Source organism: Astyanax mexicanus, chromosome 23 (assembly GCF_023375975.1).
Source record: "Astyanax mexicanus isolate ESR-SI-001 chromosome 23, AstMex3_surface, whole genome shotgun sequence".
NCBI classification, from domain to species: Eukaryota; Metazoa; Chordata; class Actinopteri; order Characiformes; family Acestrorhamphidae; genus Astyanax; species Astyanax mexicanus.
In genome coordinates, this window is record NC_064430.1 from 12,740,166 (window position 1) to 12,762,694 (window position 22,529).

Below are 22,529 nucleotides of genomic sequence, written 5' to 3' on the forward strand. Positions count from 1 at the left end.
TTTTTATTTTTGTTATACTATAAGATCCAATAAGTTGAGTTTACTCAAATGTTTTAAGTAATGGGGAATGAAAATTTAAGTTAGCATAACTTAGACCATCAAGTTATTACAACTAAAGGGGAAGTTGATTTATTTCTAATGTAGCCCGGGGGAGAATCACTACACACTGATGGTGAGTGTTAGTCAGAAACTGTTGGACACACCCAGTATGCAAATAGATTGTGACAGAAGCCAATGGAAAAGAAGCTGTTAATGACAACAGACTAAACTCAGTTATTATAAGTTGATTCAACTCAAAGATCTCAGTTTGAATGTATATATGCTCACGAATGTTCAACTTAGCGTTGCCAACTTCTTAGTAAGGAAAGTAGCTTTTGGCTGTCCTAAAAGTCCCTAGAAGTCGCTCAATGACGTCATCGCCTAATTTGAATAATGCATGTTTTTGAAGCATTATGATTGTGGGAGAGAAAAAAGTGAGTAAAAAACACCCTAAATATGTTAGAAATTTTAAACAGGCTTCATTTTTACGTAAATTACATAAATCCGTTTTTTCGCGTGTTGTTAAATGTTATTATAACAGCAGCAGTGAGCCGGAACTGTTATTCTACGTTTTTTTTTTATTTGTTTTATTTTATTTCCTTTTTTAAGTTTTTTTTTTTTTTTTAATAATTTTATTTCACATTTTTCCCCATTTTCTCCCAATTTGGTTATCCAATTGTCCCACCCCTTTGTGCGTTCCCGTCACCGGAGGCACTCTTGGAGGATGCAGACGAGCACACGCCTCCTCCTACACGTGTGAAGCCAGTCATCTCTTTTTTTCGAGCTGCTGCGGATGAATCATTGCCTGAGGAGCTAGCGCTAACGCTCGGAGGAAAGCACAGTGACTCGGTTCCGATACATCCGCTCACAGACGCCTCGTGCCACCCGGCGCCACCTTTAAGCGTGATGGGGAGAATGGCGCCATCTATCCACCCGGAGGGAACAGGGCAAATTGTGCTCCCTCTGAGCACTGGCAGCTGATGGCAAAGCTGCATGAGCGGGGATTCATTTTTAAGTATTTTTTAAGTTTATTTTATTTTCAAACATATTTTAGACAAATTGTTCAATGATGAGCTAGTTAGCTTGATGTTTAGATGATGCTTCATGTCACACTGAAGACGCTAGATTTGTCGCTAGTCGCTTTTTAACAAAAAAAAATCGCTAGAGGGTCTGAAAAGTCACTAAATATAGCGACAAAGTCACTAAGTTGGCAACACTGGTTCAACTAACTTAACATAGTTGAGTATTGTTTAGAAATATGCAATTTTATGTAAAACAGACTTAAATCATTTGAGTTCAAACAACTTCTGGGTTTACAGTTTAGGAACTTCTAGAAAATCTATTAGCAGACTCAGCAGATATAAATATCTGTATAAATATAGCAGATAGCTCATAATTGTTTCTCAGAGTTTGTTATGATAGAACACAGACCAAAGTATCTGTCCACCGCATCCATGTTTAATGCAATGAGAGCATGTTTATGCAAAGCTAAATTTATCTCGGAATTATGTAATGACAAAAAGTCATAATGATACACTAAACAAAAGCCTGCATGACATTACAGTTACTCCTAACAAAGACATTAGGGAGCTTGTGAAGACATAAATAACGAGCTAGTTTAAATTCTTCTGAAGCTGCGTGCGTGAGCTACAGCAGAACCAGTAGCATAGGCAGAAATACATTTTTAGGCCGCTGAATGAAAAAAAAAAAGTAGCAAAGCTACGCAGAGCCACCCGTTGCCTGGAGCGGCACTTGAGCAGCAAAATGAACCATATTATCCTGTCCCCTATGAGGTATGTGATTGTAGATTACATCATTCCACCAGGATGATGTGGATAAGATAACTCAGTCATTGCTCAGGCTGCCCCTAGCCCAGGCCTTTCCTTTGATAAAGCTTTCTCCTAAATAGAGGTTGACTAACAGTAGCTCATTAACTAAATTAAATAAGAGATCACTTAAAAAGTATGAGATTCTTTGATTTTACCAAATTGAAAACCTCTGGAATATAATCATTACAATCACAAGCCATCAAACCAAGCTGAACTGCTTGAATTTTTGCACCAGGAGTAAAGGCATAAAGTTATCCAAAAGCAGTGAGTAAGACTGGTGGAGGAGAACATGCCAAGATGCATGAAAACTGTGATTAAAAACCAGGGTTATTCCATCAAATAATAATTTTGTTTGTTTTTTTACTTAAATTTGTTTTACTCAAACATATACTTATAAATAGTAAAATCAGAGAAACTGATTTAGAAACAGAAGTGGTCTCTCAATTTTTTCCAGAGCTGTATATTTAACTATTTAAAACATGTACTGGTCAATCTCAGGCAGCTTTACTTCATTTACGTTGACAATGAGCACATTCTAGTGATTTTCCCACAATTTGTTCTCCTAGTAGAACTTGTGCTACAGCTTTCATTTAGAATTTAAAGCACACATGGAAACTCAAAACTTTACGCAATGTTGTGACCTTGTGTTTCCAGTAACTTTTACCAATTTTACCAATTTCACTAGAAAGTCTGACTATCTGTAGGTGTCTTCCACTGATTAAACATTGTATATCATAAAATAAATTCTAAGATTTAGAAATTTTGCTTGCTTGAAGCCATGTAAAAAACATACTTTTTACTACATCTTTGAATGTGGTGATTGCTGGACTTCCAGCCTTTTTAGGTATGATAACATTCTGTCCAGTGGACAAATATTTGACAGTTTTTAACTGTAAAACAGTTTCTTTTTAATTTCAAAAATCCAGAGATGGCAGCAATGCAAACATGCAACAAAAAACAGTGTGGTAATGCAATTTGGGACCTGCTGCTTGTAAAACACAGTGTAATAACCTTTGTTGTGAAAATGTGCCCCATCTACACTCTGTATTTAGGTCTATTTTGGCTGTTACACTATACCATACACTTTTCTGTTTCATTTTCTTGGCTTTTCACCCTCTGGAAAGGTTCTGCATCACAAGGGTTCTTGTTATATTCATCAAAAATGTGTTGATCAGTGAATGTCACTGAGAATGTTAGGGTATAAAAGAACGCAGTGTAATGCTCCTGTACAAAAGGATGTGCAAATGGTTAAAGGTCATATCTCTTTGGTCTAGAAAAGTACAAAGCAGGGCATGACTCAACGTTTCACTCCTAACTGTACCAGTTGCTTTTAAAGGCAAATCTGTAAGCCTCGGGTCCTCCCTAGTGGGTACGGGGATCAACATTTCTGGAACCACACGGACACCAGAAGGTGATACTGCTCCCGAAATGTTACATCGGACACTGGTTACGTAAAATACCCTGTGGCAGGCTAAAAATCTCTCTCTCTCTCTCTTTTTCTCTTTGTTTCTCTCCATCTGTCTCTCTCTCCCTCTGGATCTTCTCCTAGCACTTACTGTGTGGCCCGTTAGCCCAGGCAAAAAAAAAATAGAGAAAAAGAGTAATGGAGTAAATAGGTGTCGGAGCAAAAGCGTAAGATGAACAGAACAAAAAAAGGAGGTGAGATACGTGACATGATTTAGAGATTGATGGATAGATACACTGCATCTAAAAACTAAATCTTAGCAAGTGAAATTTTCTAATTTTCTAAACTTTTTGTCTTACTAAGCATTGTGTAAGTGTTAGATTACTTTGCTTATTTTAGGGATAATTATCTTAATCATTCTTATTTAGACTTTGTACCTTATTTTAAGTAATTCGAACTCAAAATAAGCACAATCAAACAGCAATCAAGTTATTCTGATTACTGTGTCCAAAAACAGTGACTTTTTTTTGCTTGATTTAGGTGTTACTTCACTCATTTTGAGATGTTGCCATTGCTTATTTTGTAAGAAATCTTACTAAGAAAATTTTGCTTACCCCATTGGCAGATTTTTTTGCTTAATATACATATATTTGTCTTAATTTGCATATATTTTGTCTAGTTTTTGCCAATGGATTTTTTTTGCAGTGTAGGACACAATAGTCTTAGTGTGATACCTTAAAAAAGGTGTAGTTATCAGATGGTTATCATGAAATACACAGATAAATGGGCTTTTATTACTTGTCTGTAAGCTAAAATAATGTTTGCAGCTGACTAGAACAGGGAGCTCAGGCCCATCATTTAGATCTACCAACCTGGAGAATCCAACACAGTTGGCCTGAATTTTAAGATGTTTTTCTTTTAAATAAGCCCTTATAGAAAATATTGTTGGCTGCCTAACTAAACCTAAGGCTAGTAAATATACTGTAGTACATGTTTCATCAATTGTTCACAAAGATAAATGACTGCATTTTGAAAGTAACTGTTTACATACCTGCCCATGTGTTTTATTGGAGTTTTACCACATTCTCTGTAATGTTGATGCTCCTGATTCTAACTCCCCCTAGAGTTTTTATGTGTACTGCATATTAATTTACCAAGGATAATAAAAGTACCCAAAATAGCCCAATGAATAGGACGCACCAGTTTATTCCAACAAGGTTTCAGGTTCAGGGAGCATGAGATCATCATTTTCACACATGGATTGAGAGAGTTCATCAGTTCATCGTCCAGACCTTAACCTCATTGAGAATCTTTGGGATGTGCTGGTGAAGAAGACTTTGTGCAGTACACAGATTCTACCATCATCTGCAAGATCTTGGTGAAAAATTAATGATAAAACTAACCCCATTATGCAGAGGCTGTACTTTAACCTGGCTAGCTCTCACACTGTGAGTTGTTTAAGTTCTTATAAGTGATACTGTAGAAGCACCCAACAGGAGAATATAATATTGTGAGTGCACACAGCTCAGTCACTTTTATCATACATAAACATGGTCATCTTTGTCAAGTATCATTCAGTTTACCATCAAAATTTACAAAAGTGCGTATTTTGGAATTTGAAATGACTAAAAACATGCACTACTCTTATATATTCATCCAAATGTATAAAAAATCTAAATATATTTAATGCCTTGCCCTGTTATATCCTACTTGACATGTTTACCAGCAAGTAATATGACTGATTTAGTAGATAACAATGTCAAAAGGATCTACTGAATGGACAGTGGTGCTTCTATGTAGCTATTCAGGTAATATTGTTGTTGTAAAATTATCAGTATTGCCTGGAATCAGAAGGCTGAGTTATACAGAGGAATAGAGTGAGGTAGATAGAAGGGCAGTGCGTGTGTGAGGGATGGAGGAGTATTGCTCGTACCTAACGTTAGCCTCTGGGCTGTCACATGACATTAAACCCACTTGCCTTGAATGCCATTCCAAACCAACAGGGAGGAAAGGCCTTTAAAAATGAAGGAAAGCACAGAGAAGAGCCGTGGAAACATTTGTGCCCTGATAGCCTCTTTTCTCTATTGCTTATATGTGATCACTGCTATAATCAGCCTTCCCTGAGACTTTACAGTGTGTGTGTGTGTGTGTGTGCCTGACAGTTATGGAGCCATTTATTTTACAGGGACATTAAACCATCACAGGCAATTTCTCCAAATGGTTTAATTGTCTGTAGCTTTAATTCAATATAAAAAGCACTCACTGTTAAAAAGGCCTCGCTGAGGGGGGCGGTTTCAGGCAGATTTTCCAAATAAATTCATTAAGGGAAGGCTTCTTCAGATACGATTTAGAGCTTGACAGCATGTGGTGGGTGCTTGACTTTACTAAGGTTTCAGAACATTGGATTTGTCTTACGGACTGTTTGAAATGTCACTAATGCGAATTTTAGCAATGCATGATTAATTAAACTGTCTTCATTAAGTAAAAAAAAAAAGTTCTGGCTTTATTCTGGCTTGAAATGTCTGTCAGTTTAGAGCAGAACCAGATAATATGAAGAATCGGGCCATGATCGGCTGATGTATTGTGATGTCGGTCGTTTTGCGATTCCCTTATAATATTTGAAAACTAGGGTGTTTTCACCTTTCAGGAAACATGCTGTATTATACTTGGCATCCGAAGAGTTGGCTTGAGTTTGATTGGAATGTCTGTTAGGCAGATTAGAACGGAACCAATTAATATGAAGAATCGGGCCAAGATCGGCTGATATAGTGGTGTCGGCCATTAAGTGTTGCGATTCTCATATAATACTTGGAAACTAGGGTGTTGGTACAAGCAGCACAGACCAACTTCTGTATAATTCTTGGCATCCGGAGTGTTGGCAAATGTGATGACAACTGTTATCATAGTATCATAATTGGCGTGGGGTATTCTGTCCTGTAATTTTGTGATTTTTGCTATCGGATGTTTCTCAACATAGTCTTTAGGTATGAAGACTTACATTTTCACTAATTTTCACAAATTTATCTGGAATGTATTATTCATTTATAAATCATAATGAAGAGACTATATTGTCAACTGTTTGGTAACTGCTTGGTTTAGCAAATCCTGTAGAGTCCATGACACTAATGCTAATTATGACACTAATGTAGTTGTCGTTAAAGAGCCACTTAACCCTAAACCATATTTTTTTCAGTAATAGCTGAAATGTTTTTTTCTTTAAAGTAATGAAACATAGCAGTCCTGCTTAAAAATTTATAAGCATTTCCTAACCTTTAAAAAACACTTTTTATTGTGGTCATTTCTGCCTCTGCAGCGCGCTCTCAAGTTCAACTGTGCTATAGGCATTGATCATGTGTCTGTATACTTTGGTACACAGACACATTACAATATGCAGATCAGTCAATTAATAATACAGCCCTCCTGCTGACGTCCAACCAAACATCTGCAACTCGCCGCTATCAGAGGCACACTGCTGCTGCTGCAGCTCAGCCAATCAGCTCTCCTTCTTGCCCTGCCTCTAAACCTCACCCAGTGCCACTCGTAAAACTACTTCTCCTATTTTTTTTTTTTGCATTTTTTAAATTTGAGTTGGGAATGAGATCAGCAAAATACAGGATTTAAAAGGTGAATAAACACATACCTGAAATCTGATTCAGGTGTACCTGGAGACTTTGAGCTTTAAGAGATATTCCCATGCCGCCAGGCTTTAGGCTAAATGTTATGGACTTATGAAAAATATAGGACAAAGGTACAGTCCAGGAAAATGTAGTTCTGTTTGGTTTTAAAACATTTCTGTCAGGCGTTGATTGCATTCAGTGACAAGAGTATAGGGTTCACTGGTTGCAGGACCTTTTTATGATAATATTGGCTTGTCAAATTGCCTGTTTGTAGGACCAAAGATGATCTGGCCCAACCCTTCTAGTTATTTTAAGGGTAAAGCTTTAGGATCATGTTTATCTGGAGACTAGACACCTGAGTGTGCTTTCTAAAAAGATAGGGTCACTGGTTGCAGAGTGCCTGTAATGAAGAACAAAGGTCATCTGGTCCATTCCTACTTTCTACAACATTAAGCATGATGGAAGTAGAGTGTTCCATGTTTATCTGGAGACTAGACAAGCTGTGTGTGTGTGTGTGTGTTATGCTTTATGATATTCTCTTTGAATATGATGCATCTTTTCTCTATATGTCTATCGCACTCTCTCTCTCTCTCTCCACGTCTCTATTCTTACACAGGTCTGTCTGTCCTTTCTGTCTTCTTGGCTGTCTCTCTGAATTTGGACCTGACCCTGTGAAGTCTAACACTTTGAACACTCTGTACCCGTCGCAATCACCCTATACTCATCTGTCTGTCTCTCTTCCCCAGGGTGCCCCCGAACTCCGATGCTGCTGCTGCTGGTGCTGGTGCTGCTGGTGCTACCTCTAGTACAACGCCCCCTGTGGCAGCTGTGAGCCATGGAAAGCCATCGCTGCGCAGGATCAAGGGACGAATTCACCGCAGCAAGAGCCTGGACAGCATTGACCTGCTGGATGGCAATGTAAGGCTGTAATCTCTTAATAATGGAACCTCTTTTCTGAGTTTTTTTTGGAATTCCATATGGGCTAGTGTTTGATGAACATGTCTGATGTTTGATGCTCTACTTTTGAAATTAAGCTACATTTATACACCCATGACCAAAAACATTGTGAACACCTACTTACTTGTCTTCTATCCTGGTGCCACAAAAACTCACTCACTTCACAAGACGTTACTTCAGATCCTGTAATTCCTGAAAGTTGTCAAGAGGTCAAAAAACTACAGATGTTGTAGTCATTTTTACAGGCTGACCACATGATGTAAAATAAAACAGAACTGATTAAACCAGCAAAGCTTCTTCTTCTTCCATTGGTTCAACGTCCAATTTTGGTGCTTGCAAGGCTATTTTAAGCACGTTTGATGGTGAACAGCGGTAGGCATGGACATTCTGACCAGTGTATGACTAGTGGCCTCTCTGTCATTTGTTGCTCTCACTCATTCATGGTTAGATGCACCTTGGACCATGTTGGTAGGTCCTCACCACTGTTGGCCAGGTACACCCTACAAGCCAAGCCATTTTAGAAATGCTCCAATCTGGTCATAATTGTCTTGTAGAGTAGCTCAGGTCTTCACACTCTTCATTTACCATCTGACAAACAGTAACATTATTTTCTAATGGTGGAAAATGGCTAATCCTGGCATACTTTCTTTAAACCACTCCAACTGCTTTAGTAATCTCAAGTAGACTTATGTGACCTATGTGATTCGTGTCACTGTTTGACATGGACGAAAAAGTCAAAATGGCATGTTGAGTAGAATGCAGTTTGATTCCATTTTAAGTTATGAAAATAAATAAATAACAAATAATAAATAGTTTTGGAAAAAAATAAGAGACCACTTAAAAATGATGATTTTCTTTGATTTTACCAAATTAAAAAAATCTCTGGAATGTAATCAAGGGAAAGATGGATGATCACAAGTTGTCAAACCAAGCTGAACTGCTTGGATTTTTGCACCAGGAGTGGCTTAAAGTTATCTAAAAGCAGTGTGTAAGACTGGTGGAGCAGAACATGCCAAGATGCATTAAAACTGTGATTAAAAACCAGGTTTATTCCACCGTGGTTTATAGAACAGAACAACAATGTCCTTTGACCTATAAATTACCTATAAATAGCAAAATCAGAGAAACTGATTCAGAAACTGAAGTGGTCTCTTCATTGTTTCCAGAGCTGTATATAGTCCACTTTATGCTCTGTTTGTAGACTTTATGGTATATTCTAGGTGGTTTATGGTCTCTGAAAGGGATTAAGCATAGTTGTAGACTTTATTTTTTTTTCCTGGCAATGGAAAATTGCTCCATTCAAAGACTAGTCTAAGACTATACTTAGTTAACCGCTGTCAGGAAAACCAAACCCTAAGGGTTGTACACTTGTCTTCCAGTAGAAAATCTCCATTCAAAATTCTATGTAATCCCAGACTAGGCTTAATCCCTGTCTGGGAAACCAAGCCCTTAATCTTTGCCAGTGCCTTGGTCATTGTCTTGTCTGCATTAACCTTCAAATAGCAATTCTTCTGCTGAACCTAAAAGACCTTTTGTTGTACCAAAGCAAGTTGTCCCTCAAGGGTGCAAAACGTTTTTTTTTTTTTTTTATCTATCGCTGACACCTTCAGATGTGACAGGAATGAAGCATGCATCACTGATTTTACCCACCAGCCCTTCTCAGCTGTGAATCAGCATCGCAGGGCTGCCAGATGCTCTAAAAACACACTTACACTGACTCTACTCTTCCCTTATCTATGAGCAGCAGCATATCCCATGAGCTATTTTCTTGATTGTATTCTTTTCGTATATCTACTTCAAGGCTTTTAGAATGCGACAAATGCATAGATCACTACAGTAATATGTGCTTTTTTCATGCTTTTAAGGCCAAAGAATACCACAGTAATGTTCATTAATACAAGGGCGCATAACTGAGTGTACTTGTTGTGCCCAAATTTAGTAAATGGAGCAGTGGAGAAAATGGCCTCTGGCCATTTGCTCTACTGAGTGACCTCCATGCCTTTATCCAGCCCCTTTCTCTCTCTCTCTCTGTCTCTATCTCTCTTACTCTCCATCTCTCCAACAGTCCATCACATTAAACTTTACCATATTGCACAATCCATATATCCACTTAGGAACATTGATTTAGATAACATCCTTTATGTTTATATGTATTCGTCATCCATTTGATGTGTTGGAGTTGTTGTATGGTTTTTCTGACACACTGATCTGAAAACTTAAGTTTGAAGTCGTAACCAGCCGTAGACCTTTATCTACCTATATACCATGGATAAAAAAGCAATATGTGGATGAGCATTGTCCTGTTGAAATAGAGCACCACAGTGTCTGTTCAAAAAAGAAAGTGCTGCTAGTTGAAGGACTGGAGGTATCTTCGAACCTTGTCTTGGATGACTATATATATATATATAGCTAAATTGGAGCAGCCTGGTGGTCAATCTTCATTAATTGCACATTGCACCAGTAAGAGCAGAGTGTGAAGGTTCAATTAGCAGGGTAAGAGCACAGATTTGCTTAAAATATTGCAATGAGTTCAAAAGAGGACAAATTGTTGGTGCACGTCTTGCTGGTGCATCTGTGACCAAGACAGCAAGTCTTTGTGATGTATCAAGGGTCACGGTATCCAGGGTAATGTCAGCATACCACCAAGAAGGACAAACCACATCCAACAGGATTAACTGTGGATGCAAGAGGAAGCTGTCTGAAAGGGATGTTCGGGTACTAACCCGGATTGTATCCAAAAAAACATAAAACCACGGCTGCCCAAATAATGGCAGAATTCACATTAACTCACCTCAACATGCTGAAATCACTACTACCAGACATATACTTTAGAGTAGTGGGAGGTGAAATGAGTTTTATATTTCCTCTTTTAGGAAGGCTCGGCCTCCACCATAATGCTCTTTCTCACTGAACGCAGGGTGAAAAAAACACTGCCTGCCCACACTAAAAACTGATTCGACTATTTGTAGAGAACAGGCCAATCAGAACCCTCTCTGTTTTGCATGCGCTTCATGAATATGCACACAAGGGGAAAGCCTTTATTTCCCTCTCCCTCTTTGGGCCACTAGTGCTAGGTTCTAGGGAGATTTTATCTGACTTGTGGGCATCAAGGAGTTATTATTAATATGTGGTAGACTCCCGCAACCTCCGGGAGACTTGGGAAGTCTGGGAATGAAGAAAAAAAAGTGACCTGGCATCGTATAAAATTGTATTTCACACCATGACACCAGGCTTTATGGCCACGTGGTGCGTAACTGTTGATCTTGACATTGACCAGGGAGGATCTACACACTGATTTGTTGGTGTGGTCATCTCCACTAAGATAAAAAAAAAGTAGAAATCATCACTAAAAAATGACCTACTGCCATTCTGAGTCACTTCATGACAGTCTGGCACAACACCATTGTAGTCTTTGGTGAAGTTAATATGGTGTTAAGGGCAGTCGATGTAACTGTAACTCTAACTCTAACTGTGTCATGCAGCCGTCCGCCAGTGGTGCTAGCAGTGATCAAGAGACTTGCTTGCTTATTGTAGGGGCCCAATGATGTTTTTCTAGTTGTATGCAGTCCTTATGGTGCAGTGCTGAGAATGACCCAGCATTGAAATGATGGCTTTGTGCTCTTTGGTGCTCTTGCTTGGTGACTATGGACCCCTGCATATTTAAAAGGTGTATACTGTAATGTGTAAGCCTATCCTTCAGACTAAAGAGTATTTTTGACCAATGATCTTAAATTTATCTGCCTTATCCTCACTACTGGCATTACATCCTGTTTATACACTTCAGATTTCCATTGGGATTGAAGAACAAAAAACTTGGACTAAAGAATTAGGACAGTTAATTGAGGCCTCAACCAGTACTGCTAATGCAGTACACTACAGTGTAATTACTGTTTTCACAGTGTCTTCTGAGCCCAGTGATAGATTAGGTGCCCCTGTAATCAACCCTACCCTTCAGTGATTGTGTCTACAAGCCAGTAATGATTAGACCATTTCTTTTTAAGACCTTGCTATTGACGCGAGAACTTTATTGAATTTGTGCTCTGGCAACAATGGAAACTTTATTGGCTCTGGCTAATTTGCTGTCTGGTGCTGCAGAATACAAATGCAATCTGAGACGTGGATTAATGGTGATTAATGGCCGTTTTCTATTCATTAAATTTTATCGCCTGGTGATGTTTCAACTACTACAGAGATCAGTCCCAATGTAGTAGTTTACACTATGCAAGTTTAAATGTATCAAATTAATGGTGGTTAGTGGAGATAAAAAAATAAGAAGAAAAGTATGAGTGTGTGTATATGTGAGTGTGTATGACCACCTCCTTGTTTTACACCCATTAGATATTTTTTCCAGCTCCACTGAGCATATAAAACACTTGAATATGAGACACATATACAGCTCAGGAAAAAAAATCTGTTTCTGAATCAGTTTCTCTGATTTTGCTCTTTATAGGTATATGTTTAAGTAAAATCAACATTGTTGTTTTATTCTATAAACTACAGAAAACATTTCTCCCAAATTCTAAATAAAAATATAGTCATTTAGAGCATTTATTTGCAGAAAATGAGAAATGGCTGACACTACAAAAAAAGATGCAGAGCTTTCAAACCTCAAATATTGCAAAGAAAACGAGTTCATATTCATAAAGTTTTAAGAGTTCAGAATCAATATTGGGTGCAATTACCCTGTTTTTTTGCATCTTGGCATGTTCTCCTCCACCAGTCTTACACACTGCTTGTGGTTAACTTTATGCCACTCCTGGTGCACAAAATCAAGCAGTTCAGGCAGCTTGGTTTGATGGCTTGTGATCATCCATATTCCTTTTCCTTATCCAGAGCTGTAAAACACCCAATTTTTCTTTAGGATCAGCATCAGGCACAGCAGTGCTGTTGGAGTTTTTAAACACTGTGTCCACTCATGTCCACTATATTAGGCATAAGATGTATAAAGTCAGAGACAGAGGTATAAGCGAAACTCATAACCGAAGATGACCACTGTTATTTTAAGTCACTCTATGACAGTCAGGCACAACACCGTTGTAGTCTTTGGTGAATTTTACCTGGTGTTAAGGGCAGTCAATATAATGGTCTCCATGTAAAGTACTGTAATTCTGTGTCATGCAGCCGTCTGCCAGTGGTGTTAGCAGTGACATCTTTCTAGTTGTATGCAGTCATTGTGGTGTCATTTATTTGTGTCTATTGGTGAATACTGAGGTGTTGCACTGCCACATCTGCATCTTATCCACACCACCATGTGCTATAAGTGTCAGTGCAGTGCTAAGAATGACCCACCACCCGGTAATAACTGCTCTGTGGAAGTCCTGTGGAGTCCTGACTTTTGAAAAACACAGTGAAAGGAAGATAATTATAAAGTATGCAGACTATACAGGCTATACTTATAAAAAAACCCAAAGTATTCATGTATGAGAAAATTGATATTGTGTGTAGAAAACTATTAAAACTACTAAAATATTAAGTATTGCTTGATGTACAGTATAAATGTGCCTATTTTTGTCGACAGAACCCTCCTAATGTTCTAATAACTCATCATGATGGGATCTTCAAATCTAAAAATATGGCTTAGTCATTGTGGGCACATTGAACAGTGTGTCTGTGTTTGTGAATATGAGTGTGTGTACACAAAAAATCACAGATTTAGCATCACCAGCAGATGTCAAGTCCTCAGTCAAATCCTTATGTTCCTTTTAGTGCCTCGTCGCTGGTCTTTCACGTGTCACCCTAGCAGCGAAATGGGCTAAACTTTAAAGCACTCCATATGTCTGCTCGCTCAGCGCTTCATTTTAGCTGCAAAGGAGAGGAATAATCTGACAAATTCAATGGGTAAGCTGCTTGAACCAAGCCCTAAAAATCATGATAACCCTGGGAATCTGGTGGGGGGGGGGGCTTGAGAGCAGCTTGCTTGGCCTAGACACGGGTTTGTGCGAGTGTGTAAGTGTGTGTGTGTTGGGGGAATGGAGGAGGGGAGGGGGGGTTTCTCTCCATCGGAAAAGCCACTACCGTTTTAGGAGATCAGCAGTCATGCCAACATGCCAGCTAATGCGCTCTGCAACTCACACATTCATGACAAATTTATGAAAGAGGGCCGGGGCAGTTTACCTCTCTGCCTGTGATTCTAGTAGAGCATATATTATGAGTCATCAAAAAGTGTGAGATGTCAAAAAATTATTTATTTGCTTTTAAAATGTATTAAATAAAGTAAAACTTTAAGCCTTTATTTATTTATTTTTTTAAAATAACTTTTTTTTTTATTTTTATCCCATTTCACCCCCAATTTACAGAGCCAAATTCCCAACCCACTCATTAGGACTCCCCCTATCACTAGTTATGCCCACTAACACCAGTAGGGTGAAGACTAGCACATGCCTCCTCCGATACATTTAAAGTCTTTTCGAACTGCTCGGAGGAAAGTGCAGCAACTTAGTTCTGATACATCAGCTGATCGATATCACCCTCGGAATGATAAGTGGAAAGAGCGCCATCTACCCACCCAGAGAGAGCAAGGCCAATTGTGCTCTCTCGGGGCTCCGGCAGCTGATGGCGAGCTGCATAACCGGGATTGGAACCAGCGATCTCCTGATCATAGTGGCAGTGCTTAGCTCACTGGATCACTTCAAGCCCCTTATATTATTTCTTTTGTAAAGATAATTTGAACCCCATTTTAAAAAATGACAGCAGCTTTTTTATACAGTGTTAATCTTTCTCTATTAATAAATAAATGAAAATAATTATTACAAATTTAGTTCAAATAAAATTTTGTTACATTAACATACATTATATACATATGTAGCTTTATACATTTGATATTCTCTGTACACTGGCATGCCACATGTCATGGGACTAAGGAACTAATTTTGTGTCCCATGACTTTTGCCAAGCCTGAAATGCTGCACTAACTTGTGGTGAGTGCATTTGAAACCTGCTTCATTGAATGTATGTGATTTCTGTCAGAGTGGCTCGTCTTCTGGTTGCATGGACAATTCTAGCCAGATGCCGCCGGTCACCATCATTATTACCCACTGTGACATCGTTTATCGTTCTTTTGCATGTATCTATCAATCTTTCTCTGCTCACACTTTATTCCTCTCTGCCACTCTGTCTGTACTCCCCCTGCCACTCCCTCCACGTCCTCAGTCATCTGCCATCGTCGCCGCCACCGGTTTAGTGAGCGAATTAACCTCCCCTTCCGTAATGTTAAACAACTGTCACCCTTTTCACTGGAGTAATTTTTCCCCATTGACATGTAATTACTGTGATGAGTGTGTGTGTCTGTGTGAGTGTGTGTCTGTGTGTGAGTGTGTGTGCGCTCATGTCTTGATGGAGGTGTTATCACTGGGCAACCCCGCTGTGGCAGGCCTGTGCCTGTCCGTACGTGAAGAGACTGTATTAAGGCTAAATTTAGAAATGACCTCATTGCACTTCCCATAAGATAATCCATTATTGATGGGCAGAAGCTAGAGGTGGCAGTGAAGAAGATGACGAGAGGGGATTTAAGGTCCACCCGGTCACAGCCCTCACCTTGTTTGGATGGGCGAATTTATCAGAATCGGATCGATTATATATATGTATATACAGCTCTGTAAAAAATTAGAGACCATTTAAAATCATAAGTTTCTTTGATTTTACCAAATTGAAAACCTCTGGAATATAATCAAGAGGAAGATGGATGATCACAAGCCATCAAACCAAGCTGAACTGCTTGAATTTTTGCACCAGGAGTGAGTAGCATAGCATAGCAAGTTATCCAAAAGCAGTGTGTAAGACTGGTGCAGGAGAACATGCCAAGAAAAAACATGCATAAAAACTGTGATTAAAAACCAGGGTTATTGCACCAAATATTGATTTCTGAACTCCTAAAACTTGTGACTCAAATTCAAAGGTATAATTCATGGAAACTTGGTATGTAAGCATGTAATTACAGTGACATGCCAATTGTATTTACCAGTTCCTGTCCCATGACTTCATGCATTGAATATAGATTTGCTTGTCCGTTCACATGGACAATTCTAGCCAGATGCCAGGGGTCATGATCATTACCACCCACTGCTTTGTCCACTGTGGATAATAATGCCTTGCCATTTGGCACCTACTATTAGACCCTACGCAGATGCAGGCAATTCATGTCGCCTTGCCATGAGCATGTGGGCCAGTGTTCAAACTCGCTTACAAGATAATACCTCATAACATGGTAAAAGTTTCTGCTTAGAAATATTTCATATTTTGTTATATTACATATACATTTCTAAATGTAAACTTTTAGCAAGAGGAAAGCACTGATTTTGGATTCAGGGGTTATTAAATGTCAAATGGAAATATTTTCACATATTTATGCATGCAAATGTATTATGTAAAAGTTTGGCCTCAAGGAACAGCTTAAGAATGCATGCATTTGTGTATGTTGTGAGGTATTATCTTGTGAGTGAGACCAAACACGAATCAAGGCTATGTGAAATATCAGAGTTTTAATGGGGCCTAATAGTGATGTTAGATTGCGTCTGTACGAATGAACAGTTCTAGCCAGATGCTGCCGGTCACGATTATTAACGCTCACTTTGGGTGGTTCATGCCTTCCAGTAGATAGATAGATAGATAGATAGATAGATAGATAGATAGATAGATAGATAGATAGATAGATAGATAGATAGATAGATAGATAGATAGATAGATAGATAGATAGATAGATAGATAGATAGATCCACTGGGAGAAGTTTAAGTGTCTGATGGCTCTCAGGACAAAGGATCTCCTGAGTCTGTCGGTAGAGCAGCTCTGTGACAGGAACCTGCCAATTAACCTGATCCTATGGTCTATAAAGATGGTGTGCAGTGGGTGAACATCATGTTTTCTCTATACCTTCACAAGTACCAGGTGCATTTCTAACACATGGACTATTTCCAAGCCATACATAATGCAGCCCTGCTCTACATAAACACTGCAGCGATATCATAAGCCACTCTTGTGGATGTATATAATGTAAAGCTGAACACTTTACAGCATCTCATTCATGCCTGAAGCTTCTGAACGGCTCTGACTGCTCGGTTCCCCACACTCACTGTGGTGCTTTTAGCTGCTCGCTCCTGATGTAACTGATCTGATCACAAGGCGGTTTTGTGGCAGAAGCGCCAGGGAGCATCCTCGTTAAGAAGTTTATTTCAGGCCAAAGCTCTTCCTGCCCTATATACCTTCCTCTAATCTTGATATTGGAAAGTCCCTCCAGAGACAAATGGAGTATTTCTCAGCTGTGGAGGAGGAGGAGGAGGAGGAGCTATCTTTTCTGATGTTGTTCGCGTCGTCTCAGTCTCTCGACTTGAGGCCTGGTTGTGCGAGCTTCACTGTGAAGCTAATAGATTTTTGATGGGGTGTAAGATAGCAAAAAGCATTGCAATTATATTCTTGCACATCTTTATGCTTAAAATTAACTGTTTCAATTTCTTATAAAGTATTTTTTTAGTCTAAATAAGCACATTATTAGCCTTCTTTGTATTCTGCTACCATATTGCATTACTACCCACAGCCACACCCAATGCATGTACTTAGTCCTTACAGTATTAGTCAACGAGTCAGTTAGTCTGTGCACCCCCTACCTTTTATACCCTTCTCCATGCCTTGCTCTCTCTCTCTCTCGTTCTGATCTTATCAATCTCATTCTCTATTCCACTCTTGGGCCTCTTTATTGCCACCATACATCTCCACTGTGCTCTCCATCAGTTCCTGATTTACATGATGGCCTATCTGTTCCCACTACTCTCCTGAAGGACATTCTTCTGCAAGCACTCCAGTTTTCTTACCCTCAAGAACAATGGATGAGTGTAGAATTTTCTAATACAATAAGTGGATATCATAAATCATCTTGGCGTTTGTACATTCAAATAACCAGTGTGTAGCACGGAATACAAATGAAAAAAATTGAAATGTCTTCTTCATTTTAGAGAGGATTCTGACGGAATCCGCTGTAGTGGTGGACGATATGGCTCTAAATATATATACAGTATATCAAAATCATAAAATCAATATAAATACTAATTTCATAGAATATTCTGTTGTTAATATATATATTTTATAATATATCAAACCACTCTTTTTAGAATTGTTTTGAATTTAATAACAAATGAAATGTAGCTGTGAGACTAAAACTGGTTTATCAAATTTCCCATTCCACCTTAAATGCAATTTTAAATTTGGCTAGCTAACTAGCTAGCTAGTTAGCTTAGCTTTTCTGTCAGGTGCCATTTTATAGTATATTAATTTATAACACATTCATCTGGCTTTTTAAGTTAACAAACTAGCAGTATTGTGGTAATACACTTTATTTTTATAATTGTTCTTAATTCATTAACAGATAACAGATGTAGCTGTGAGACTAAAATCGGTTTGTCAAATTTCCCATTCCACCTTAAATGTAATTTGGCTAGCTAAGTAGCTAGCTAGTTAGCTTAGGTTTTCTGTCAGGTGCCATTTTAAAGTATACTAAATTATAATACGTTAAGCACGTTAATTTAACTCTAGAGAAGAAAGAGCCAACACTGAGGAACTGTAAAGATTACACTCTGTTTAGTTTTTTATTTAACTCTAGAGAAGAAAGAACCAACACTGAGGAACTGTAAAAATTACACTCTGTAGAATTTTTAATTTAAAAATTTTAACACTACGAGAGTTAATAGATCCAGACTGAAGTTGAGTTAAATTTTTAACACTGTTGACTTTGTTAAATTAACTTATATAAATTAAACTATATAAACACTTCAGAAGAGTTAAAATTAACACTTACACATTTGATAGAAGACTGGTATTTTTGCTGTGTAGGTTGGTGATCATCTGACCACTTCTGAACACTTTTGCCACAGAATGCCATCAAATCCTCAGAGCAAAGTGCTCAAATAGCATCTTTTTTAATTATATTTTTCCAAGTTTAAATAATTCTTATGTTATTTGTTTTAGGTTTGAGTGCCAGGAAGCACAGAATTCTAATAATGACCCAGACTCTAAGTGTTGTGGTATCGTTCTCCAAGTCTCCAGGGAGAACAATGGTGTCAGTCAATTTTCAGCTCAGAAGACAGCAGTCCTCCAGCGACACACATGAATGGCAAGGGCAGCCCTGACCCCCTACAGGCCTTGAATTCCAAGCTAGCGAACCGTATGGCCCATAACGTAGCCATAGATCTCAGTGGACGTGCAGTTGATTTAGCTGCTGATACCACAAGCACCACAGCTAGAGCTTTAACCTCACCTTATCCCACTGTGCTGCCTCTCCGGAGAATTCCAGCAGTGAGCTCCATTTTCCAAAACTGAAAACACATACATAATAGATTAGAATTCTGATTGGCCTCATTGTGCACTGCATTTCTGCACTGCTACAGCTGGTGCCTCGAAGAAAGCCACGCAAACCGCTCTATTAAAGGCAGATGTGCACGCGCGCAGGTGCTGACATCATTCAGAGGAGACGCCTGTTATCTTTGCGGTGCTTTTCTAACGCCAAACAGCTGCCAAATTGCTCTTCAGATGGAAGAATGACAGACATTGAGAGCAGCTTGTTGAGAGAGAGATGGCTGAAAAAAGGTGGAAGGGTAGGGAAGGGTGTGATTACTATTGAGGAGAACAGAAAGCTCAACGCTTAGGATCTGTAGCCTGCAGCTGTGTTTAAAACTGTGTGGACTCAAGGGGTGGTGGGGTAGTGGGGGCAACCGCCCACCCTGGTGCCCAAATGGTTGAAATAATGCAATCTAGAGTGAAAAAAATGTCTCTGTAGAGATTTCCGGAGATAAAAATGATTGAGTGTTTTCATTATGATGATGTGTCCTCTAGATCAAGAAAATTGTATAATATGTTTTAAAGAGTTCCCATCTATTGGTGCCCCATTGCTCTTCCAGTAGAAAAAGGGTACCATTGTGAAGTACCTTCTATACCACCCCTAGTAGAGAATGGTTGCCAAATTCCATCTGAGCACAGCAGATGTCTGGAATATACAGTATGGTGATCTTGTCTTATCTTGAGAAAATAGGATGCAGTGCTTGGGATAATTTGATGGTACAAGACAGAGTAATTTGTTGTGTTTAGCAATGCCTAAACTCTTATTCCATCAATTTACGTTTTCAATTTTAACCACACCCCTGCTAAAAAGCAGGGCATTGAACTGTGGAGCAGCAAAACCACGTTCACTGGAATGATGATGATCATCCAGTACTTCTAGGATAAGTTGGGGTGCTGGCCAATGAGGTGGGGTAGTGATCGTCAGACCATCCCGACATCCTAACGTATCTAATTCTTAAAGCAAAGTGATTAAATTACTTTTTTTTTAACTGTATTTTTTTTTTTAGAAATATGACTTAAAAATACATAATAAATACATACATAATTATTTAAATTTTGAGGTCAAGAAGGCACAGTAGTCTGATAATGACCCAGGCCTAAGTGTTGTTGTTATTGTTCTCTAAATTTAGAAAGCACAGATCCTAGAAAGGGCTTTTTATTTCTTCTCACTGGGTTATAGGTACTCATATCAGTATCCACCTTTCAAATGTGTCTGTACTTGAGTAAAGCATTACTGTATAATATTCTGTAGGTGTCTGAGTTGGAAGTTGACTCATTAAATGTCCTTGAAGTGTACTCCAGCAGCATGGAGCTCAGGCACAGCGAGAAAGCCAATCATTATTGAACAGTCTGCCAAATGAACACAAGGACACTGACTGACTTTGATAGCCACAGCCTCTTCTTCGGCCAGCTCATGTTGGGCTTATTGACTCTGTTCCATTTGTTCTCTGTTTTTACATTAGAAGCTGATTTTACATTAGAGCATTAGAAAGTTACAGACACTTTCAACTGACTTACAATATCAGAGGGTAGAGATGACACATTAGCATGTAGCATGTAGCACTGAATAGACCAGAATATAGACATTCTGCACCTTAAAGCAAGGCAGACGACAATATTCTAACAACATAGGCATTTATTTTTATTGAAATTCCATTTGCATTCACATTCATAATAATTAACCTTTTATTTATACTGTTTCAAAACAGCTAATGCTGCTTGAATGATACATTTATTGATTCATTTTTTCACTGGCACATCGTTTAAATATGATTGGTCCCTATGAAGTGACCCGGTCCTGCCAGTCATCAGAAAAATTATCAGATTATATGTAGATGGATGCAATTTCATGCCCATATATTAATGGCGCTAATTGGTCAAAATGGTCCAGCATGAAAAAGTATATTTTTTAAATGAATAAGATGTTGGAGTTTTTTTTTTTTTTTTAGTAAGGATATTTTCATGCAGTTAATTTAGTTCTAAACATTTTACACAAAATTATATATGCAATGAAAATCTCAGATTATTTATGTTTAGAAGCCAAAAAAAGAAATGAAGCCGAAGCAAATGAAAGATTCCAGAAGCAAAAGACTTGAACTGCAAAATCCACAAAAATCAAAGCTGATGTGAAAAATAAACCAAAAATATAAGACTTGCAAAATATAACTAAAATATTTTAATAACTGCAAAGAATAATAAAAAAAATCAAGTATATTTAAATACCTGGCCCCTCTGTGAATACTGTTGCCCCTTGATGCCTTTGATCCCCCCGAGCCCCCCCCCCCCCCCCCTGCCTCAATAATGACTGGTTTGACAGGTGTGACCTGTGCTCTGTTTTTTGATTGGCTCTCAGCCTTTGTCTGGCAGTAATCTTCATTCTCTGATTGGCTCTTTGGGTTTTGGTTATCTGGTTTGATTTTACTCCAGCTTGAATCTCTCTGAAGTCAGGACCCTGTGTGTATTGGCTTCCACACAGTCCACCATCAGCACGCACAGCAATGAACCCTTCTAACCTAATTTCATTTCAGTAGGATAGAGCTGCCGAGCGAGCGCTTCTTATCACTGAACCTTCAGCCACTGCATTACCTTTTCACTCTATTCACCTCCTCCTCCTCCTCCTCCTCCTCTTTTGGGCCCAATCCCATTTTAGACCCTTCCCACGTTTTCAGTCCCTGTAAAGGAGAAACGGGAGCTCCGTGCCTCACCTTTCAGTGGATAATCTGGGGCGAATGGCGTGCTGTGTTGACTGAAACAGAGCAAGGACGGTAAACAAACAAAGTGCTGCATCACATGGAGTACGGATCAGATTAACTGGCTGCTTTTCATGATGACCGCAGATGCACTTAGCCAAGCTTTTCCCGCAAACAGTGAAATCGCTCCTTCATGATCTGCTGCATGTTCAGACCCCAGCTAAAAAATGATATTACCAGCATGCAGACAGATATGCATTTTTCATCATGGTGAGCTGACGAGAGAGAGGCTGTGTTTTTTAGGAGAGTGAGATGCAAAACCACACACACACATGCACAAACACACACACACACACACAGACACCATACTGCTCTGTGTCCTTGGCTGACTCCAAAATGAACCCTAATTCTCTTTTTATACCATTTGGAAATACCAGCTGGCTTTTGCATTGTGTGGATATTTCATAAAAAATGACTCAATTAAGGAAAAATCTTGTTACATCAGCGAATATTTAATTTTTTCTTCATAAATGTAATTTTCTTTTTTTCAGCGTCCACACCCATTTGCTCAGAAAACAATGGAATATATACAGCTCTGGGAAAAATAAGACACCCCTTAAAAATGATGAGTTTCTTTGATTTTACTAAATTGAAAATTGCAGCAGGAGCGGC

At 38.7% G+C, this 22,529-nt stretch overlaps 1 protein-coding gene across 13 annotated transcripts in view; it reads left to right on the forward strand.

The window, feature by feature from the left end:
• Window positions 1-22,529, forward strand: part of tjp1a (tight junction protein 1a) — a 211,484-nt gene that overhangs the window by 23,556 nt on the left and 165,399 nt on the right. For all 13 annotated transcript variants that reach the window (XM_049471246.1, XM_049471247.1, XM_049471238.1 and 10 more), the window contains exon 2: window positions 7,637-7,808. In XM_049471246.1, coding sequence (XP_049327203.1) covers window positions 7,637-7,808 — 172 coding nt within the window. The remainder of the gene's footprint in view (window positions 1-7,636; window positions 7,809-22,529) is intronic.